Raw genomic sequence first — 21,858 nt, 5'->3', positions numbered from 1 at the left:
GCCACCACAGGAGAGACACCCTGGCCCTGGGAGACAGGGTGATCCGTTTTTGCATGTGTAGATGGGACCCGGACCATTTGTCCAATAGGTCCCATTGAAAGGTCCTTGCATGGAACCTGCCGAAGGGGATGGCCTCGTATGAAGCCACCATCTTCCCCAGAACCCTCGTGCAATGATGCACTGAAACCTTTTTCGGCTTCAATAGGTTCCTGACCAGAGCTACGAGCTCCTGAGCCTTCTCCACTGGAAGAAAAACTCTTTTTTGGTCTGTCTAGAATCAGGCCCAAAAAAGGGCAGACGCGTTGCAGGGACTAGCTGGGATTTCGGTAAATTGAGAATCCAGACGTGTATCTGCAACGTCTTCACGGACAGAGACACGCTGTCCAGCAACTTCTCCCGAGATCTCGCCTTTATGAGGAGATCGTCCAAGTACGGGATAATTGTGACGCCCTGCCTGCGCAGGAGCACCATCATTTCCACCATTACCTTAGTGAAAATTCTCGGGGACGTGGAAAGACCAAACGGCAACGTCTGAAATTGGTAGTGACAGTCCTGTACTGCAAATCTCAGGAACGCCTGGTGAGGAGGGAAAATCGGAACATGAAGGTACGCATCCTTTATGTCAAGGGACACCATCCAATCCACTCCCTCCAGGCTGGCGATGACCGCTCTGAGCGATTCCATTTTGAACTTGAACCTCTTCAAGTACAGGTTCAGGGATTTCAGATTTAAAATGGGTCTGACCGAACCGTCCGGTTTCGGTACCACAAACAGGGATGAATAATAACCCTCTCCTTGCTGGAGATGAGGAACTTCGACTATCACCTGTTGAATGTACAATTTGTGAATTGCAGCCAACACCAGCTCCCTCTCCGACGGGGAAGCCGGCAGAGCAGATTTGAAAAACCGGCGAGGAGGAATGTCTTCGAATTCCAGTCTGTATCCCTGGGAAACAATCTCTATTGCCCAGGGATCCACCTGTGAGAGAACCCAGACGTGGCTGAAAAGACGAAGACGTGTCCCCACTTGATCTGACCCCCCCCCCCCCCCGAAAAGCCCCAGCGTCATGCGGTGGACTTTGCGGAAGTAGGGGAGGACTTCTGCTCTTGGGAACTAGCAGAGTGCAGCTTTTTTCCCTTGCCTTTACCTCTGGCAACAAAGGACGATCCTCGTACCTTCTTGCTTTTATTGGAACGAAAGGACTGCATTTGATAATGCGGTACCTACTTAGCATGCTGCGGGGGAACATAAGGTAAAAAATTTGATTCACCGGCCGTAGCAGTAGAGACTAGGTCCGAGAGGCCTTCTCCAAACAACTCCTCCCCCTTGTAAGGCAATGACTCCATATGCCGCTTTGAGTCGGCGTCTACCGTCCACTGTCGGGTCCACAAGAGTCGCCTAGCAGAAATAGACATAACGTTTATTCTGGAGCTTAGTAAACAAATGTTTCTCTGAGCATCCCTCATATACAAGGCAGCATCTCTGATATGCTCAATGGTCATTAGAATGGTATCCCTATCTAAAGTGTCAATCTCCGTAGAAAAGGAGTCTACCCATGCCACGACAGCACTACAAACCCAGGCCGACGCCATGGCCGGCCTAACTATAGTTCCTGAATGTGTGTTGTGACAGGACGATACCGTACGGAAGCACTCGCAGCTTCCGCGTCCCGTTGACTGCGCACAGAATGGAAGGTCAAGCCGCACGAGGCCTGACCACATAGGGGATTCCCTGCTTACCGTCAGTAACCGCCTGTTACTGACTCCACCCACTGCGCTGTGGGCGGGTTCTCGCTGCCACCACCAAACTCCTAACCTGCCGTGGCGTTTGGAACCACGGTTCTGCTCTGTATGTGCCGACGCACTGCTTTACCACACCTGTGTGGTGTCGACGAATCCCCACTAGCCACTTGCTAGGCCTCTACCGGTAGCTGGCGGAAGGCGGAGCTTGGAGACGTCAGGTGCTTCCCTGGACAGCCGGAGAACGGGGCTAGGTTTGCCCTAACCCTGTTGGTCACAAGATGAAGCAGTCTTCTTGAGGCAAAGGTGTTTTATTGCTCAAAAACCTTTAAAAAGGCTCCTCCCTATTGCTAGGGGCAACAGCATACAATTAAGATGTTTCAGCAGAAGAAGATGTTACAATACACAATCCTATGGGCCAACTGCCCTCCTTTTATCCCTCTCCAAGACCCTCTACCACAGGGGGTAAGCCCGCCCTGTGGTGTACAACCAATCAATGTTTACCCATGAGCTGTGCATGCTCTGGACTCATGCACACCTAACATTGTCCCCAATGGACAGTGGGGAGTGGCCGGTCTCCTTTGTCTCTCCCATCTGGGAGAGCAGGCTACTCCCACGGTGCCGTTCAGTCTGGCTGGGGGGAAGTTTTCCCTCCTAAACTGACTTCCAGAAACCTGCCCGGGACCCCTTCTCACTGCCTGCAGCCTGGATTTGGGCTCCAGAGCTGGGCAGCCTGGCTCCCCGGTCCAGGTCTCTGGTCCACTACGGCTGATCTCCATGGAGCTCCAAGAAACCACTCAGCTTGTTTTATAGCTAAGCTGCTTCTCTTTCTCCCTGTCCCCATTGGAACTGTGAGGCTGGATGGGAATGCATTCCGTTTTTAGGGAAAAGGTCTGGGAGAATCCATCAGCCTGCACAGCTATGGATTCCCCCCTCCTGGGACACACAATCAAGTAAGTGCATTTTATCTTTAAATACATTACATTTTTAAATCACACTGTACATTTCCCTTTGTTAAATATACACTGAGCCTGTGCCCTGCACAGGCTCTACATACTCAGGCACTGCAGTGCCTTCCCTAGCCCTGCAGCCTGGCTGCGAGGGCTCTCTGTGTGCTGGAGGTATGGGGCTGGCTTCCCCCATCCTCCAGCCTGCTTTTCTGCCTCTGGGGTTCCAGGGAGCTGGCTCTCCCTGTCCCCCCAGGGAGGCACTAATCAGTGGCCTCGCCGCACGCAGCGGCGCACCCCCCTGTACCGAAGTCCGGCGGACCGGGACACTTGTCCCGGCCGCCGTGACCCTGGCTTGTTTCAGCGCTGAGGCGCCGGGAGCGTAGCTCCCGGACCCCAGCGCTCACCATCCTGCTGGCCCGCCTAATGTGCCCACGCCGCTAGGGAGCCGGCTAGCCCGGTCCCCCCTGAGCGGTGCCTGTCTTGTGGCCTCGCTGCAGCGTCCGGCGGGGAGCCGGGCTGCAGCGCACCCCCCTCGCCGGCTAGCAGCCCGGGACGTCCGTCCCGGCTGCTGCGGCTGGCCACCCGTGCTGTGCTGAGGCGCTGGGAGCAGAGCTCCCGGCCCCCAGCGGCGGCTCTCACATAGAGCACTGCAGCGGGAGCCGAGCTCCCAGCCGCAGCGCTCACCCTTCTCCCCGGCGCGCACACTCCAGTGCGCCCGGGGCTACACTGACCGCTGCCGGGAGCGGAGCTCCCGGACTCCGGCGGTCAGCGGCTGCCTCCTCTCCCCCGGCGCGCACACTCAGCTGAGCGCGCCGGGGGCTGTCCTCCCTGCCGTGGTCTCCGGAGGGGTCCGGGACCACGGCGCATTCTAAGAAAATACATTTTTATCCATTTATAAAACACGGCGCCTAGCGCCCACATTATATTTCAAATTTGGCGCCAAGAGCCCCTTTGTCTTGGCAAATGGCGCCGGGCACTAGGGATTAACCCCTTCAGTGCCAGGGCGGCCATTTGCCTCGTGGCTGGGGGCTCTCCGGCCACATGTGTAAATGTGCTTCATGGTAATTTCCTGCTTGCGATCTGCAGGATCCTTGAGGGAAGCAGTATCCGGAGAAGGCAGTGCCACCTTCTTGGATAAGCGTGTCAGCGCCTTGTCAACTTTAGGCGAAGATTCCTATCGTATCCGATCCTTCTGTGGAAAAGGATACGCCATAAGAATCCTTTTGGGAACTTGTGGTCTCCTATCTGGAGATTCCCAAGCCTTTTCGCACAATTCGCTTAGCTCAAATGAGGACGGAAACGTGACCTCAGGCTTTTTCCCTTTATACATGTGAACCCTCGTGTCAGGGACAGGGGGTTCCTCCGTGATATGCAAAACCTCTTTTATGGCAATAATCATGTATCGAATACCCTTTGCCACCTCCGGCTGTAATTTTGCATCCTCATAGTCGACACTAGAGTCAGTATCTGTGTCAGCGACCTGGGATATGGGGCGCTTTTGAGACCCTGAAGGTCCTGGCGCCACAGGGACAGGCACGGTCTGGCTACCTGACTGATCCCTAGCCTCAGCCTTGTCTAACCTTTTATGCAGGAGATTCACATTTGCATTTAAGACATTCAGCATATCCACCCAGTCCGGTGTCGGCGTTGCCGATGGCGACCTGACATTCAAACACTCCCCCTCCACATTAAGCGAGCCTTCCTCGTCAAACATGTCGACACACACGTACCGACACACTTCACACACACAGGGAAACTCTTTTCTGAAGACAGTATCCCCTTTAAGGCCCTTTGGAGAGACAGAGAGAGAGTATGCCAGCACACACCCCAGCGCAATGACCCTGGAGACCAACACAAAATGTTTTTCCCCAGCAGCGCTGTATAATATCTTATCCGCCAATTATGTGCCCCCCCCCCCCCCCCCTCTCTTTTAAACACCCCGTCACCGTGTGTAAGCAGGGGAGAGTCCGGGGAGCTTCCTCTCAGCGTTCTGTGGAGGAAAATGGCGCTGGTGAGTGCTGAGGGAGAAGCCCCGCCCCCTCGGCGGCGGGCTTCGGTCACGCTCAAATTTGTGTAAAAATGGCGGGGGCTCTTTTATATACATGTACAGTGCCCAGCTGTACATGTATATATCTTTTTGCCATGTTTTGAGGTGTTATTTATTATTGCTGCCCAGGGCGCCCCCCCTGCGCCCTGCACCCATACAGTGACCGGAGTGTGTGAGGTGTGTGGAGCAATGACGCACAGCTGCGGTGCTGTGCGTTACCTCAGTGAAGCCGCTGAAGGCTTCTGCCGCCTGAGACGTCTTCTTGCTTCTGTTCTTCTGGCTCTGTGAGGAGAACAGCGGCGTGTCTCCGGGGGTGGACGCCCAGGACGAACCTGTGTTCACCCCCTCTGGAGCTAATGGTGTCCAGTAGCCGATGAAGCAGATCCTATCATTTAAGTAGGTCTGCTCCTCTCTCCTCAGTCCCTCGATGCAGGGAGCCTGTTGCCAGCAGTGCTCCCTGTAAAAATAGAAAAATCCAAACAAAAATGCTTTCTAATGCAAAGAACTCAGGAGAGCTCCCTGCATCTTCCTCTGGGCACAGTGTAAAACTGAGGTCTGGAGGAGGGACATAGAGGGAGGAGCCAGCGCACAACCAGAATCCAAAGCTTTCTTAAAGTGCCTTATCTCCTGCGGAGCCCGTCTATTCCCCATGGTCCTTACAGAGTCCCCAGCATCCTCTAGGACGTTAGAGAAATATAATATATATATACACACATATGAATACGGGAACTACAAACACAGGCAACACGTTTCTCTACATATATCCAGTGACACCCCAATATTACCCTAGAGTCAGGAGCAGGGAGGCCGGTAGCGTTACTCAGATTCATAAGGGAGACCAAACAATGTATCCCATATTATTCCAGTGTTGGGGGAGGCGAGGGAAGGAAGCCCCTACTGTACTCCAGTGCTGGGGGGGATCGAGGGAAGGGAGTCCGTACTGTACTCCAGTGCTGGGGGGGGAGCGAGGGAGGGGAGTCCCTACCGTACTCCAGTGCTGGGGGGGAGAGCGAGAGAAGGGAGTCCCTACTGTACTCCAGTGCTGGGGGGAAGCGAGGGAAGGGAGTCCCTACTAGTACTGGGGGGGAGCGAGGGAAGGGAATCCCTACTGTACTCCAGTGCTGGGGGGGAGTGAGGGCAGGGAGTCCCTACTGTACTCCAGTGCTGGGGGGAGCGAGGGAAGGGAGTCCCTACTGTACTCCAGCGCTGGGGGGGAGCGAGGGAAGGGAGTCCCTACTTTACTCCAGTGCTGGGGGGGAGCGAGGGAAGGGAGTCCCTACTTTACTCCAGTGCTGGTGGGGGGGGAGCGAGGGAAGGGAGTCCCTACTTTACTCCAGTGCTAGGGGGGGGGAACGAGGGAAGGGAGTCCCTACTTTACTCCAGTGCTGGGGGAGGATCGAGGTAATGGAGTCCGTACTGTACTCCAGTGCTGGGGGGGAGCGAGGGAGGGGAGTCCCTACTGTACTCCAGTGCTGGGGGGGAGCGAGGGAAGGGAGTCCCTACTAGTACTGGGGGGGAGCGAGGGAAGGGAATCCCTACTGTACTCCAGTGCTGGGGGGGGAGTGAGGGCAGGGAGTCCCTACTGTACTCCAGTGCTGGGGGGGAGCGAGGGCAGGGAGTCCCTACTGTACTCCAGTGCTGGGGGGGAGCGAGGGCAGGGAGTCCCTACTGTACTCCAGCGCTGGGGGGGAGCGAGGGAAGGGAGTCCCTACTGCACTCCAGTGCTGGGGGGGAGCGAGGGAGGGGAGTCCCTACTGTACTCCAGTGCTGGGGGGGAGCGAGGGAAGGGAGTCCCTACTAGTACTGGGGGGGAGCGAGGGAAGGGAATCCCTACTGTACTCCAGTGCTGGGGGGGAGTGAGGGCAGGGAGTCCCTACTGTACTCCAGTGCTGGGGGGGAGCGAGGGAGGGGAGTCCCTACCGTACTCCAGCGCTGGGGGGGGAGCGAGGGAGGGGAGTCCCTACCGTACTCCAGCGCTGGGGGGGGTAGCGAGAGAAGGGAGTCCCTACTGTACTCCAGTGCTGGGGGGGAGCGAGGGAAGGGAGTCCCTACTAGTACTGGGGGGGAGCGAGGGAAGGGAATCCCTACTGTACTCCAGTGCTGGGGGGGAGCGAGGGCAGGGAGTCCTTACTGTACTCCAGTGCTGGGGGGGAGCGAGGGCAGGGAGTCCCTACTGTACTCCAGCGCTGGGGGGGAGCGAGGGAAGGGAGTCCCTACTGCACTCCAGTGCTGGGGGGGAGCGAGGGAGGGGAGTCCCTACTGTACTCCAGTGCTGGGGGGGAGCGAGGGAAGGGAGTCCCTACTAGTACTGGGGGGGAGCGAGGGAAGGGAATCCCTACTGTACTCCAGTGCTGGGGGGGAGTGAGGGCAGGGAGTCCCTACTGTACTCCAGTGCTGGGGGGGAGCGAGGGAGGGGAGTCCCTACCGTACTCCAGCGCTGGGGGGGGAGCGAGGGAGGGGAGTCCCTACCGTACTCCAGCGCTGGGGGGGGTAGCGAGAGAAGGGAGTCCCTACTGTACTCCAGTGCTGGGGGGGAGCGAGGGAAGGGAGTCCCTACTAGTACTGGGGGGGAGCGAGGGAAGGGAATCCCTACCGTACTCCAGTGCTGGGGGGGAGTGAGGGCAGGGAGTCCCTACTGTACTCCAGTGCTGGGGGGGAGCGAGGGAAGGGAGTCCCTACTGTACTCCAGCGCTGGGGGGGAGCGAGGGAAGGGAGTCCCTACTGTACTCCAGTGCTGGGGGGGGGGGGGGAAGGTAGTCCCTACTTTACTCCAGTGCAGGGGGGGGGGGGACGAGGGAAGGTAGTCCCTACTTTACTCCAGTGCTGGGGGGGGGGGGGGAACGAGGGAAGGGAGTCCCTACTTTACTCCAGTGCTGGGGGGGGGAACGAGGGAAGGGAGTCCGTACTGTACTCCAGTGCTGGGGGAGGATCGAGGTAAGGGAGTCCGTACTGTACTCCAGTGCTGGGGGAGGATCGAGGTAAGGGAGTCCGTACTGTACTCCAGTGCTGGGGGAGGATCGAGGGAGGGGAGTCCCTACTGTACTCCAGTGCTGGGGGGGAGCGAGGGAAGGGAGTCCCTACTAGTACTGGGGGGGAGCGAGGGAAGGGAATCCCTACTGTACTCCAGTGCTGGGGGGGGAGTGAGGGCAGGGAGTCCCTACTGTACTCCAGTGCTGGGGGGGAGCGAGGGAGGGGAGTCCCTACCGTACTCCAGCGCTGGGGGGGGAGCGAGGGAGGGGAGTCCCTACCGTACTCCAGTGCTGGGGGGGATCGAGGGAAGGGAGTCCGTACTGCACTCCAGTGCTGGGGGGGAGCGAGGGAGGGGAGTCCCTACCGTACTCCAGTGCTGGGGGGGTAGCGAGAGAAGGGAGTCCCTACTGTACTCCAGTGCTGGGGGGGAGCGAGGGAAGGGAGTCCCTACTAGTACTGGGGGGGAGCGAGGGAAGGGAATCCCTACCGTACTCCAGTGCTGGGGGGGAGTGAGGGCAGGGAGTCCCTACTGTACTCCAGTGCTGGGGGGGAGCGAGGGAAGGGAGTCCCTACTGTACTCCAGCGCTGGGGGGGAGCGAGGGAAGGGAGTCCCTACTTTACTCCAGTGCCGGGGGGGAGCGAGGGAAGGGAGTCCCTACTTTACTCCAGTGCTGGGGGGGGGGACGGACGAGGGAAGGTAGTCCCTACTTTACTCCAGTGCTGGGGGGGGGGGGGGACGAGGGAAGGTAGTCCCTACTTTACTCCAGTGCTGGGGGGGAACGAGGGAAGGGAGTCCCTACTTTACTCCAGTGCTGGGGGGGGGGGACGAGGGAAGGGAGTCCCTACTTTACTCCAGTGCTGGGGGGGGGGACGAGGGAAGGGAGTCCCTACTTTACTCCAGTGCTGGGGGGGGGGGGGGAGCGAGGGAAGGGAGTCCCTACTTTACTCCAGTGCTGGGGGGGAGCGAGGGAAGGGAGTCCCTACTTTACTCAAGTGCTGGGGGGGAGCAAGGGAAGGGAGTCCCTACTAGTACTGGGGAGGAGCGAGGGAAGGGAATCCCTACTGTACTCCAGTGTGGGGGGGGGGGGGGGGGGAGTGAGGGCAGGGAGTCCCTACTGTACTCCAGTGCTGGGGGGGAGCGAGGGCAGGGAGTCCCTACTGTACTCCAGCGCTGGGGGGGAGCGAGGGCAGGGAGTCCCTACTGTACTCCAGTGTGGGGGGGGGGGGGGGGGAGTGAGGGCAGGGAGTCCCTACTGTACTCCAGTGCTGGGGGGGAGCGAGGGAAGGGAGTCCCTACTGTACTCCAGCGCTGGGGGGGAGCGAGGGAAGGGAGTCCCTACTTTACTCCAGTGCCGGGGGGGAGCGAGGGAAGGGAGTCCCTACTTTACTCCAGTGCTGGGGGGGGGGGGGGGACGAGGGAAGGTAGTCCCTACTTTACTCCAGTGCTGGGGGGGGGACGACGAGGGAAGGTAGTCCCTACTTTACTCCAGTGCTGGGGGGGAACGAGGGAAGGGAGTCCCTACTTTACTCCAGTGCTGGGGGGGGGGACGAGGGAAGGGAGTCCCTACTTTACTCCAGTGCTGGGGGGGGGACGAGGGAAGGGAGTCCCTACTTTACTCCAGTGCTGGGGGGGGGGGGGGAGCGAGGGAAGGGAGTCCCTACTTTACTCCAGTGCTGGGGGGGGAGCGAGGGAAGGGAGTCCCTACTTTACTCCAGTGCTGGGGGGGGAGCGAGGGAAGGGAGTCCCTACTAGTACTGGGGAGGAGCGAGGGAAGGGAATCCCTACTGTACTCCAGTGTGGGGGGGGGGGGAGTGAGGGCAGGGAGTCCCTACTGTACTCCAGTGCTGGGGGGGAGCGAGGGCAGGGAGTCCCTACTGTACTCCAGCGCTGGGGGGGAGCGAGGGCAGGGAGTCCCTACTGTACTCCAGCGCTGGGGGGGAGCGAGGGCAGGGAGTCCCTACTGTACTCCAGCGCTGGGGGGGAGCGAGGGCAGGGAGTCCCTACTTTACTCCAGTGCTGTGGGGGGAGCGAGGGAAGGGAGTCCCTACTTTACTCCAGTGCTGGGGGGGGAGCGAGGGAAGGGAGTCCCTACTTTACTCCAGTGCTGGGGGGGGGGAGCGAGGGAAGGGAGTCCCTACTTTACTCCAGTGCTGGGGGGGGAGCGAGGGAAGGGAGTCCCTACTTTACTCCAGTGCTGGGAGGAGCGAGGGAAGGGAGTCCCTACTTTACTCCAGTGCTGGGAGGAGCGAGGGAAGGGAGTCCCTACTGTACTCCAGTGCTGGGGGGGAGCGAGGGAAGGGAGTCCCTACTGTACTCCAGTGCTGGGGGGAGCAAGGGAAGGGAGTACCAACTGCACTCCAGTGCTGGGGGGGAATTGGAGTCCCTACTTTACTCCAGCGCTGGGGTGGAGCGAGGGAAGGGAGTCCCTACTTTACTCCAGTGTTGGAGGGAGCGAGGGAAGGGAGTCCCTACTTTACTCCAGTGTTGGAGGGAGCGAGGGAAGGGAGTCCCTACTTTACTCCAGTGTTGGAGGGAGCGAGGGAAGGGAGTCCCTACTTTACTCCAGTGTTGGGGGGAGCAAGGGAAGGGAGTCCCTACTTTACTCCAGTGTTGGGGGGAGCGAGGGAAGGGAGTCCCTACTTTACTCCAGTGTTGGGGGGAGCGAGGGAAGGGAGTCCCTACTTTACTCCGGTGTTGGGGGGGAGCGAGGGAAGGGAGTCCCTACTTTACTCCAGTGTTGGAGGGAGCGAGTCCCTACTTTACTCCAGTGTTGGGGGGAGCGAGGGAAGGGAGTCCCTACTTTACTCCAGTGTTGGGAAGCAAGTCCCTACTTTACTCCAGTGTTGGGGGGGAAGCGAGGGAAGGGAATCCATACTTTACTCCAGTGTTGGGGGGAGCGAGGGAAGGGAGTCCCTACTTTACTCCAGTGTTGGGGGGAGCGAGGGAAGGGAGTCCCTACTTTACTCCAGTGTTGGGAAGCGAGTCCCTACTTTACTCCAGTGTTGGGGGGGAAGCGAGGGAAGGGAATCCATACTTTACTCCAGTGTTGGAGGGAGCGAGGGAAGGGAGTCCCTACTTTACTCCAGTGTTGGGGGGGAAGCGAATCCATACTTTACTCCAGTGTTGGGGGGAGCGAGGGAAGGGAGTCCCTACTTTACTCCAGTGTTGGGGGGAGCAAGGGAAGGGAGTCCCTACTTTACTCCAGTGTTGGAGGGAGCGAGGGAAGGGAGTCCCTACTTTACTCCAGTGTTGGGGGGGAAGCGAGGGAAGGGAATCCATACTTTACTCCAGTGTTGGGGGGAGCGAGGGAAGGGAATCCATACTTTACTCCAGTGTTGGGGGGAGCGAGGGAAGGGAGTCCCTACTTTACTCCAGTGTTGGGGGGAGCAAGGGAAGGGAGTCCCTACTTTACTCCAGTGTTGGGGGGAGCAAGGGAAGGGAGTCCCTACTTTACTCCAGTGTTGGGGGGAGCAAGGGAAGGGAGTCCCTACTTTACTCCAGTGTTGGGGGGAGCGAGGGAAGGGAGTCCCTACTTTACTCCAGCGCTGGGGTGGAGCGAGGGAAGGGAGTCCCTACTTTACTCCAGTGCTGGGAGGAGCGAGGGAAGGGAGTCCCTACTTTACTCCAGTGCTGGGAGGAGCGAGGGAAGGGAGTCCCTACTGTACTCCAGTGCTGGGGGGGAGCGAGGGAAGGGAGTCCCTACTGTACTCCAGTGCTGGGGGGAGCAAGGGAAGGGAGTACCAACTGCACTCCAGTGCTGGGGGGGAATTGGAGTCCCTACTTTACTCCAGCGCTGGGGTGGAGCGAGGGAAGGGAGTCCCTACTTTACTCCAGTGTTGGAGGGAGCGAGGGAAGGGAGTCCCTACTTTACTCCAGTGTTGGAGGGAGCGAGGGAAGGGAGTCCCTACTTTACTCCAGTGTTGGAGGGAGCGAGGGAAGGGAGTCCCTACTTTACTCCAGTGTTGGGGGGAGCAAGGGAAGGGAGTCCCTACTTTACTCCAGTGTTGGGGGGAGCGAGGGAAGGGAGTCCCTACTTTACTCCAGTGTTGGGGGGAGCGAGGGAAGGGAGTCCCTACTTTACTCCGGTGTTGGGGGGGAGCGAGGGAAGGGAGTCCCTACTTTACTCCAGTGTTGGAGGGAGCGAGTCCCTACTTTACTCCAGTGTTGGGGGGAGCGAGGGAAGGGAGTCCCTACTTTACTCCAGTGTTGGGAAGCAAGTCCCTACTTTACTCCAGTGTTGGGGGGGAAGCGAGGGAAGGGAATCCATACTTTACTCCAGTGTTGGGGGGAGCGAGGGAAGGGAGTCCCTACTTTACTCCAGTGTTGGGGGGAGCGAGGGAAGGGAGTCCCTACTTTACTCCAGTGTTGGGAAGCGAGTCCCTACTTTACTCCAGTGTTGGGGGGGAAGCGAGGGAAGGGAATCCATACTTTACTCCAGTGTTGGAGGGAGCGAGGGAAGGGAGTCCCTACTTTACTCCAGTGTTGGGGGGGAAGCGAATCCATACTTTACTCCAGTGTTGGGGGGAGCGAGGGAAGGGAGTCCCTACTTTACTCCAGTGTTGGGGGGAGCAAGGGAAGGGAGTCCCTACTTTACTCCAGTGTTGGAGGGAGCGAGGGAAGGGAGTCCCTACTTTACTCCAGTGTTGGGGGGGAAGCGAGGGAAGGGAATCCATACTTTACTCCAGTGTTGGGGGGAGCGAGGGAAGGGAATCCATACTTTACTCCAGTGTTGGGGGGAGCGAGGGAAGGGAGTCCCTACTTTACTCCAGTGTTGGGGGGAGCAAGGGAAGGGAGTCCCTACTTTACTCCAGTGTTGGGGGGAGCAAGGGAAGGGAGTCCCTACTTTACTCCAGTGTTGGGGGGAGCAAGGGAAGGGAGTCCCTACTTTACTCCAGTGTTGGGGGGAGCGAGGGAAGGGAGTCCCTACTTTACTCCAGCGCTGGGGTGGAGCGAGGGAAGGGAGTCCCTACTTTACTCCAGTGTTGGAGGGAGCGAGGGAAGGGAGTCCCTACTTTACTCCAGTGTTGGAGGGAGCGAGGGAAGGGAGTCCCTATTTTACTCCAGTGTTGGGGGGGAAGTGAGGGAAGGGAATCCATACTTTACTCCAGTGTTGGGGGGAGCGAGGGAAGGGAGTCCCTACTTTACTCCAGTGTTGGGGGGAGCGAGGGAAGGGAGTCCCTACTTTACTCCAGTGTTGGAGGGAGCGAGTCCCTACTTTACTCCAGTGTTGGGGGGAAGCGAGGGAAGGGAATCCATACTTTACTCCAGTGTTGGGGGGAGCGAGGGAAGGGAGTCCCTACTTTACTCCAGTGTTGGGGGGAGCGAGGGAAGGGAGTCCCTACTTTACTCCAGTGTTGGGAAGCGAGTCCCTACTTTACTCCAGTGTTGGGGGGGAAGCGAGGGAAGGGAATCCATACTTTACTCCAGTGTTGGGGGGAGCAAGGGAAGGGAGTCCCTACTTTACTCCAGTGTTTGAGGGAGCGAGGGAAGGGAGTCCCTACTTTACTCCAGTGTTGGAGGGAGCGAGGGAAGGGAGTCCCTACTTTACTCCAGTGTTGGAGGGAGCGAGGGAAGGGAGTCCCTACTTTACTCCAGTGTTGGGGGGAGCAAGGGAAGGGAGTCCCTACTTTAGTACAGTGTTGGGGGGAGCAAGGGAAGGGAGTCCCTACTTTACTCCAGTGTTGGGGGGAAGCGAGGGAAGGGAGTCCCTACTTTACTCCAGTGTTGGGAGGAGCGAGGGAAGGGAGTCCCTACTTTACTCCAGTGTTGGGGGGAAGCGAGGGAAGGGAGTCCCTACTTTACTCCAGTGTTGGGGGGAAGCGAGGGAAGGGAGTCCCTACTTTACTCCAGTGTTGGGGGGAAGCGAGGGAAGGGAGTCCCTACTTTACTCCAGTGTTGGGGGGAGCGAGAGAAGGGAATCCATACTTTACTCCAGTGCTGGGGGGGAGCGAGGGAAGGGAATCCATACTTTACTCCAGCGCTAGGGGGGAGCGAGGGAAGGGAGTCCCTACTTTACTCCAGTGCTGGGGGGGGGGAGCGAGGGAAGGGAGTCCCTACTTTACTCCAGTGCTGGGGGGGGGGGGGGGCGAGGGAAGGGAGTCCCTACTGTACTCCAGTGCTGGGGGGGAGCGAGGGAAGGGAGTCCCTACTGTACTCCAGTGCTGAGGGGGAGCGAGGGAAGGGAGTACCAACTGTACTCCAGTGCTGGGGGGGAATGGGAGTCCCTACTTTGCTCCAGTGTTAGGAGGAGTGAGGGAAGGGAGTCCCTACTGTACTCCAGTGTTGTGGGGGGGCGAGGGAAGGGAGTCCCTACAGTACTCCAGTGCTGGGGGGGAGCGAGGGAAGGGAGTCCCTACTGTACTCCAGTGTTGTGGGGGGAGCGAGGGAAGGGAGTCCCTACCATACTCCAGTGTTGTGGGGGGAGCGAGGGAAGGGAGTCCCTACTGTACTCCAGTGTTGTGGGGGGAGCGAGGGAAGGGAGTCCCTACTGTGCTCCAGTGTTGTGGGGGGAACGAGGGAAGGGAGTCCCTACTTTACTCCAGTGCTGGGGGGAGCGAGGGAAGGGAGTCCCTACTTTACCCCAGTGTTGGGGGAGGGGGGGGGGGGAGAACGAGGGAAGGTAGTCCCTTCTGTACTCTGGTGTAGGGGGGGGGAATCAGGGAAGGGAGTCCCTACTTTACTCCAGTGTTGGGGGGAAGCGAGGGAAGGGAGTCCCTACTTTACTCCAGTGTTGGGGGGGGGGGGGGGGAGGGAATGAGAGTCCCTACTTTACTCCAGTGTTGGAGGGAGCGAGGGAAGGGAGTCCCTACTTTACTCCAGTGTTGGGGGGAAGCGAGGGAACGGAGTCCCTACTTTACTCCAGTGATGGGGGGAAGCGAGGGAACGGAGTCCCTACTTTACTCCAGTTCTGGGGGGGGCGGCGAGGGAAGGGGAGTCCCTACTTTACTCCAGTTCTGGGGGGGGAGCGAGGGAAGGGAGTCCCTACTTTTCTCCAGTGTTGGGGGGAAGCGAGGGAAGGGAATCCATACTTTACTCCAGTGCTGGGGGGAGCGAGGGAAGGGAGTCCCTACTTTAGTGTTGTGGGTGATGCAATACCTGCTTTACTCCAGTGTTGGGGGGAGGGCGATGGGAGTCCCTCCTTTACTCCAGTATATATGGGGGTGAGGGAGTCCCCACATTGGTCATGTGATACAGGTTACCCTGCAGAGCATTAGTGCAGCTGCGGATCCCATAGGTCACACAGAGGGCTCTGCTCCCGCAGGTAAGTGCTAGCAGGCACGGTGTCCCTGTATGCCTGGCCGCTCACCTGGCTGTGTGCCCCGGCCGCTCACCTCTCCGCCCGCGGTCACCTCACGGCTCCTCCTCACACATTGACCGAGAGACAAGTCAGAGACACTGACACATCCGCCAGCCAGGCCCCGCCCCCATGACGTGACCCTGGGGGTGGCGCTACGCAATCCTTTAATGAAACTCTCACACGCCCTCCTATTGCTATAACCCCCCCACCCCATAGGCCGCCCCCTGATTGGCTGGCACAGAGTGAGGCGTGAACCGCACGGAAGCGCTTCATTTCTGCGTTCCACAGGAGATCACGGGCGCCACGTTGCGGTCACTGCAGCAAAAACCGGCTTCTCCTTTACGGCAGGAGCAGCAGGGGTGGGCGGGGAGCGGAGGGGTCAGCTGACAGCCCCGTGATCGTCAGGCGTCCCGGAAACAGCGTCTGCCGCTCGGCACATCTGGGCACCTAGCCCGGTCCCCCACATCCCACGCCGACATGTTTGTGCCAGATGAGGAGGACACAGACTTCCTGTCCCCCACAGGAGGGTGAGTGGCCCCTGAGAGCGGAGGGAGCGTCCAACACACTGGCATGATGGCAGGGTAGCGTTTAGTTTCCCTTCGCGGCTGTTCCCCATCCCCCCTCCCCCCTGTCAGTAAGAGCAGGTTTCCTTCCCCCCTGTCAGTAAGAGCAGGTTTCCTTCCCCCCTGTCAGTAAGAGCAGGTTCCCTCCCCCCTGTCAGTAAGAGCAGGTTCCCTCCCCCCTGTCAGTAAGATCAGGTTCCCTCCCCCGTCAGTAAGATCAGGTTCCCTCCCTCCCCCGTCAGTAAGATCATGTTCCCTCCCTCCCCCTGTCAGTAAGAGCAGGTTCCCTCCCCCCTGTCAGTAAGATCATGTTCCCTCCCCCCTGTCAGTAAGATCAGGTTCCCTCCCTCCCCCCTGTCAGTAAGATCAGGTTCCCTCCCTCCCGCTGTCAGTAAGATCAGGTTCCCTCCCTCCCCCCTGTCAGTAAGAGCAGGTTCCCTCCCTTCCCCCTGTCAGTAAGAGCAGGTTCCCTCCCTTCCCCCTGTCAGTAAGAGCAGGCTCCCTCCCTTCCCCCTGTCAAGTAAGAGCAGGTTCCCTCCCTCCCCCCCTGTCAGTAAGAGCAGGTTCCCTCCCTCCCCCCCCTGTCAGTAAGAGCAGGTTCCCTCCCTCCCCCCCTGTCAGTAATAATAATAATAATAATTTTATTTATATAGCGCTCTTTCTCCAATAGGACTCAAGGCGCTTAACAGATACACAGCATAATATAGTACAGAAAAATAATGAAGTACATTTTTCATAAAATACAGAAGCATGAAGATACTAAAAGAGACACTATGGAAATGCTTGAGTAAACCGGAAAGTCTTGAGTCTACTTTTGAAGGATTCTATAGTTGGGGCCTCTCGCACTGTGCTGGGAAGTGAGTTCCATAGAGTCGGAGCCGCATGACTAAAAGCTCGACCCCCAGATGAATTACGGTAGATTCTAGGTACTGCTAAAAGTCCTTCATCTACAGATCGCAGTAATCGAGTGGGGCAGTATGGGATCAGAAGCTGTTTCAGGTACCTTGGGCCTTGGTCATGTAATGCTTTGAAACTCAGTAAGCCAATCTTGGTTCCCTCCCTCCCCCCCTGTCAGTAAGAGCAGGTTCCCTCCCTCCCCCCCTGTCAGTAAGAGCAGGTTCCCTCCCTCCCCCCCTGTCAGTAAGAGCAGGTTCCCTCCCTCCCCCCTGTCAGTAAGAGCAGGTTCCCTCCCTCCCCCCTGTCAGTAAGTGCAGGTTCTCTTCCCCCTGTCAGTAAGCGCAGGCTCCCTCCCCCCCCCGTCAGTAAGAGCAGGTTCCCTCCCTCCCCCCCGTCAGTAAGAGCAGGTTCCCTCCCTCCCCCCCGTCAGTAAGAGCAGGTTCCCTCCCTCCCCCCCGTCAGTAAGAGCAGGTTCCCTCCCTCCCCCCCGTCAGTAAGAGCAGGTTCCCTCCCTCCCCCCTGTCAGTAAGTGCAGGTTCTCTTCCCCGTCAGTAAGCGCAGGCTCCCTCCCCCCCCCCGTCAGTAAGATCAGGTTCCCTCCCTCCCCCGTCAGTAAGATCATGTTCCCTCCCTCCCTCCCCCTGTCAGTAAGAGCAGGTTCCCTCCCCCCTGTCAGTAAGATCATGTTCCCTCCCCCCTGTCAGTAAGATCAGGTTCGTTCCCTCCCTCCCCCCCTGTCAGTAAGAGCAGGTTCCCTCCCTCCCCCCCTGTCAGTAAGAGCAGGTTCCCTCCCTCCCCCCCTGTCAGTAAGAGCAGGTTCCCTCCCTCCCCCCCTGTCAGTAAGAGCAGGTTCCCTCCCTCCCCCCCTGTCAGTAAGAGCAGGTTCCCTCCCTCCCCCCCTGTCAGTAAGAGCAGGTTCCCTCCCTCCCCCCCTGTCAGTAAGAGCAGGTTCCCTCCCTCCCCCCTGTCAGTAAGAGCAGGTTCTCTTCCCCCTGTCAGTAAGCGCAGGCTCCCTCCCCCCCCCCCCCCCCGTCAGTAAGAGCAGGTTCCCTCCCTCCCCCCCGTCAGTAAGAGCAGGTTCCCTCCCTCCCCCCCTGTCAGTAAGAGCAGGTTCCCTCCCTCCCCCCCTGTCAGTAAGAGCAGGTTCCCTCCCTCCCCCCCTGTCAGTAAGAGCAGGTTCCCTCCCTCCCCCCCTGTCAGTAAGAGCAGGTTCCCTCCCTCCCCCCCTGTCAGTAAGAGCAGGTTCCCTCCCTCCCCCCCCTGTCAGTAAGAGCAGGTTCCCTCCCTCCCCCCCCTGTCAGTAAGAGCAGGTTCCCTCCTTCCCCCCCTGTCAGTAAGAGCGGGTTCCCTCCCTCCCCCCCTGTCAGTAAGAGCGGGTTCCCTCCCTCCCCCCATGGGTGTGAGGGTGGGGATGGAACTGTTTCAGTGGTGCAGCGTTTTTTTGAGACACTCCCTGCCAAACCGACATTGATTTCAGTGTTAATATGGTGATGTTCCGTGCGTCCTATTGAGTGATGTGCACTGGGGGTTAATATTCACCGAATTAAGCAAATCACCCGGAAGGAGGTAATTAGTGTGAATACGTTGGAGAAGTGGAAAGCAGAAGCTAGGAACGTGAAAGCCAACTTCCACTGTGACAAACACAAAAAGTTTTTATTGCTTTTGTAAAATATATATATATTTTTTATTCGGAGCACTTATTTCTCAGATGTGACATCTCTTTTAAAGATCGATTCATGCTTAAGCAACTTGTGGCTTTCCAGCTGTTGTGGAACTACAACTCCCAGCAGCACCTGTCTGTTAAACCCTGTAGCCCCAATAATGAGCTCCAGAGTTTTTGTCTGATTTTCTTTTATGAAACAGTTCTGTAAAACACGAAATTATATTTATTTTAATCCCTGAAAGCTGCCGTACCTATTAACCCGCGCCGCAGCGCCCCTATTGGCTATATGTTCATGAAGCCTGGTAACCTGCTTGCTAGGATGGTTATTCATTGACGTCTCCTTTAAAAAATGCAATTAGAAACCGCATTTGATAGGAGGTTACTGGATATATTCTCATCAGCGTTAATGAAGCATTTCCCATTTATAGCAATAGGCCATTCATTTCCATGGTGCTTCCAGCGTGCCAAAACCCCACTGGGCTGTTGAACTGAATGTGAGACTCTCTACAAGTAATTGAGTGGAGGAAACAAATTAAATAAAAACATTTACCAGCGTTACTCAGTCGGACCTGTTCCCCACTTAAATAGGAAAGTCTCCTGGTTAACGTATTAACCAGCACGCCAGGGTAGACAGGCCCGGTCACTCCTTCCGTAGCAGGGAAACCTGCAGCTTAGGGTCCACTACGAATCTGCATTGGCCTGGTCACATTTATGGGGAAAACACAAAAGCTAACACTTCTTCACCCCCTTACCCTCCTACCTTCACCCCCTTACCCTCCTACCTTCACCATGCTGATAACCAGCTCTTCCCAGCATTCCTGCCCATGAGAGTACTGTGAGAATGGGAAACAAAATATTGGAACTATTAGTGTGGAAATGTTGCCATTTCAATTGTTCCATTTTAACAATGTTGCCCATTGTATAAATATAGTATACAAAAGGTTATTTTAAAAACAAAAACAACACTGTATGCACTTTATGGCACCACCGTAATCCTATGGGAAATTCCAGTGTCAGGCTTTTCTAATTTCTAATGCAAAGCGGGAAATCCAAACCATTCTTATAATCCACAGGAAATAGAAATAACCAAATAATAAATAAAATGTAATGGGCGGAGCAAACTGCTTCCTGTGGAATTTAGCTACTCGGCCAATCACAAATGTTTAGCCACATCAGCCATTATATGATTGGCTGGTCGTGAAATGAAGTTCCGGGGATTATAAAAAAGTATGGGTTTAGTAAGCCATTAGCTGGGCATTTGCGTGGATGTCTGTGGCCCATTCATTTCTATAGATCAATACAAATCATTAATGCAAACTATATAGTTTTTCGATAGTTTTCTTTCACAGTGGCTGAAGTTCAGCCTACTGTCTCCAGTTTGGGAATTTCACAGATATACAGAATATATAGATATGTAAATATATTGTATATAGATTTCTTTCTGTACGCTATTTTGTGAATTGCCCTTATGAAGCGAAGGTCACGTCTGAATGAAATCCTTCCACTAAGGAGGACACGGAAGACAGGACTGAGGCAGCGAGTGGCCGGCCCCTTAGTTAGGGCTCTTAAACCAGTGTCAGATGATTTGCATTACTGCAATTAGCTAAGATTTGCAATGCAGACATCCTGATCCCATCGCAGGCTCCTCTCTCTCTCGCTGCCTGGGAAAGGAGACGGGTGTTTGCTGTTAAGCGTTTTTTGTTGGTTTACGGTGGCTTCTGCAGGGAGGTGACAGATACCACACACGCGTGTTGGGCTACGTAACTGTTATGTGTCCTCCGGGGGAACTGAGGATTATTCTAAACCACGTATAACCACCCAGGAAGCATGTCCCAGCCATGGAGGAGAGACTACCTCTGGCAAGAGAACCATGGGTCAGTGTGACGGCTGATTGGAGTGATAATAATAATAATAATAATAATTTTATTTATATAGCGCTCTTTCTCCAACAGGACTCAAGGCGCTTTACAGACATCAAAAACAATGCACATGATACGGAGGATTTGAGTAATACAACAATAGACAAGCAACACAGACATAAAAGAAAAATCTTAAGTCCACAGAAAGCATAATGCAGGATTGGTGAAGGCATTTTGGGTAATAACTTCCAAGGGTTGTGTATTCCACCCTTATAGGTACCAAGTGCAGCAGCCATCTTGGGCGCTAAGCGTAGGATTACCCAGGTGGAATAGTCTACCCCTAGAAGAGATGACACAAAATGGGGGTGATTTCAGAGCCACTATGATGGCACCATAGTGGCATTAGCTGCTGGTCCTGTAGCGGCGTCCTTGTGCGATGATAATGTGTGTTTAGTCTTGCCATCTTGGGTGAAGAACCAATGGCTGGCTTCCGCTGATTTTAATGGTATTATTTAACAGCATGGTGCAAAAGAGCAGTAAGATGCTGTAACCCGTAGCAACCAATAAAAGATGAGCTTGTAGTATAGACAGACAAATGCAAATGTTGCTATATGCAGCCCATGTTCTATATGCATTATATTACTGGCAGTAGAACACTATGGGACTCTATCCAGTATCACGTGTTTATGGGATTATAACAAGTGGGCTATTATGTGCTGCTTATATCTGGCTGTATTGTTATTTTACTGTTCTCTTCTGTTCAGAAAAAAACAAACTCGGGGGGGGGGGGGTCTTAATTATATTTTACAAGCAATAACGCAACTTTGCAATCGTTTTTTTATTTTTATTTGTCGACATAATGCCAATTACGCATTCTGCTGGATTTCATGCTATCTCCACCACTAGGGGGCACTGTTTCAATTCATTAATTTTTATTTATTTATGTTTTTTACCACTGATTGACCGAAGTTTAATGCAGTTGAAGTGTAATCTGATATTTATCATGGTGATGTCCTTACGTAACACTGGGAGAGAGTGAATACTTCTACACATCAGTGGTGAATCAGATGTCTTTGAAGTCCATGTAATCACAGTATAATATCAGGGTGTCTTCTGCTGGATCCCAGCATAATAAAGGTGCTTTTTATCCCCCCCTCTGCATAGGGCAAAGCTGGCCTCCCTGTTTGGACTGGACCAGACCGTTTCTGCAGCTGGGAACGAGTCCTTCCAGTACACGGCACCCAAGCAGCCGAAAAAGGGCCCAGTGGCCGCTGGTAAGAATCCGCGTCTCCTGACTCGTGCTGGGAACCCCTAAACACTGAAGGGGGTGGGGTACTGAATGTAGTCTTTGAAGCCATTGTGGAGATTGGTGGGGGGTGGCAGGAAGGGAGGCAGCTGTGCTGGTTTCCACGTGTAGGAATGATGTCCGGAATGTCCTGACCGTTCTTTATTCTTTTGCCAGGTACCAAATCCCCCAAGCCCACCGGAGCAGCTGGCCCTGCGCCCTCCGTACTGTTAGCCACAGCGGTTCATGCCTATAAATAGTAAGTTCTGTGTCGTATGTGTTCTGTGTCTTCCTTTAGAGCCCAGGCTACCTTCCAGAGTACCGGCAGCGAGAGAGCCAAACCCTGAACTCATATCATGTAGCAGCCATTTATCATCTGCAGTATCAGGAACAAACATAAGTACTCCCAGTGCTGGAGTATTGTAGCTGTGCACTTCACTGCCGGAACCACATCGGAGCACTTTCCTGCCGTCTGCTCTCTGCCCAGTCATGATGTCACATGGCAGTTATGATTAATTGCACCTATTAATTACACAGCTGTTTAGTGAGCTGATCCAATGAAATTTCAGCCTTTCGATTCACTGGGG

At 56.0% G+C, this 21,858-nt stretch overlaps 2 protein-coding genes across 5 annotated transcripts in view; one reads left to right on the top strand and one right to left on the bottom strand.

Moving 5' to 3' along the window:
• Positions 1 to 15,164, bottom strand: part of SLC31A1 (solute carrier family 31 member 1) — a 76,790-nt gene extending 61,626 nt beyond the window's left edge. Inside the window, exon 1 of one of the 2 annotated variants that reach the window (XM_063936194.1) lies at positions 15,014 to 15,164. The gene's annotated coding sequence lies outside the window, so the exon portion shown is untranslated. The remainder of the gene's footprint in view (positions 1 to 15,013) is intronic. The other variant, XM_063936195.1, reaches the window with a different exon arrangement.
• A 192-nt stretch (positions 15,165 to 15,356) lies between these two features.
• The window catches only part of FKBP15 (FKBP prolyl isomerase family member 15), a 58,883-nt gene continuing 52,381 nt past the window's right edge, over positions 15,357 to 21,858 (top strand). Inside the window, exons 1-3 of one of the 3 annotated variants that reach the window (XM_063936188.1) lie at positions 15,357 to 15,531; positions 21,151 to 21,260; positions 21,449 to 21,530. In XM_063936188.1, coding sequence (XP_063792258.1) covers positions 15,482 to 15,531; positions 21,151 to 21,260; positions 21,449 to 21,530 — 242 coding nt within the window. In that variant the 5' untranslated portion in view covers positions 15,357 to 15,481. Of the gene's footprint in view, positions 15,532 to 19,785; positions 20,002 to 21,150; positions 21,261 to 21,448; positions 21,531 to 21,858 lie in introns of those variants that run through there. The other 2 variants (XM_063936190.1, XM_063936189.1) reach the window with 2 other exon arrangements.

The sequence above is a fragment of the Pseudophryne corroboree genome, chromosome 8, assembly GCF_028390025.1.
Source record: "Pseudophryne corroboree isolate aPseCor3 chromosome 8, aPseCor3.hap2, whole genome shotgun sequence".
In the NCBI taxonomy this organism is placed as follows: domain Eukaryota; kingdom Metazoa; phylum Chordata; class Amphibia; order Anura; family Myobatrachidae; genus Pseudophryne; species Pseudophryne corroboree.
Note: the sequence above shows the minus strand (reverse complement) of the source record. Positions and strands in the feature narration are given on the sequence as shown.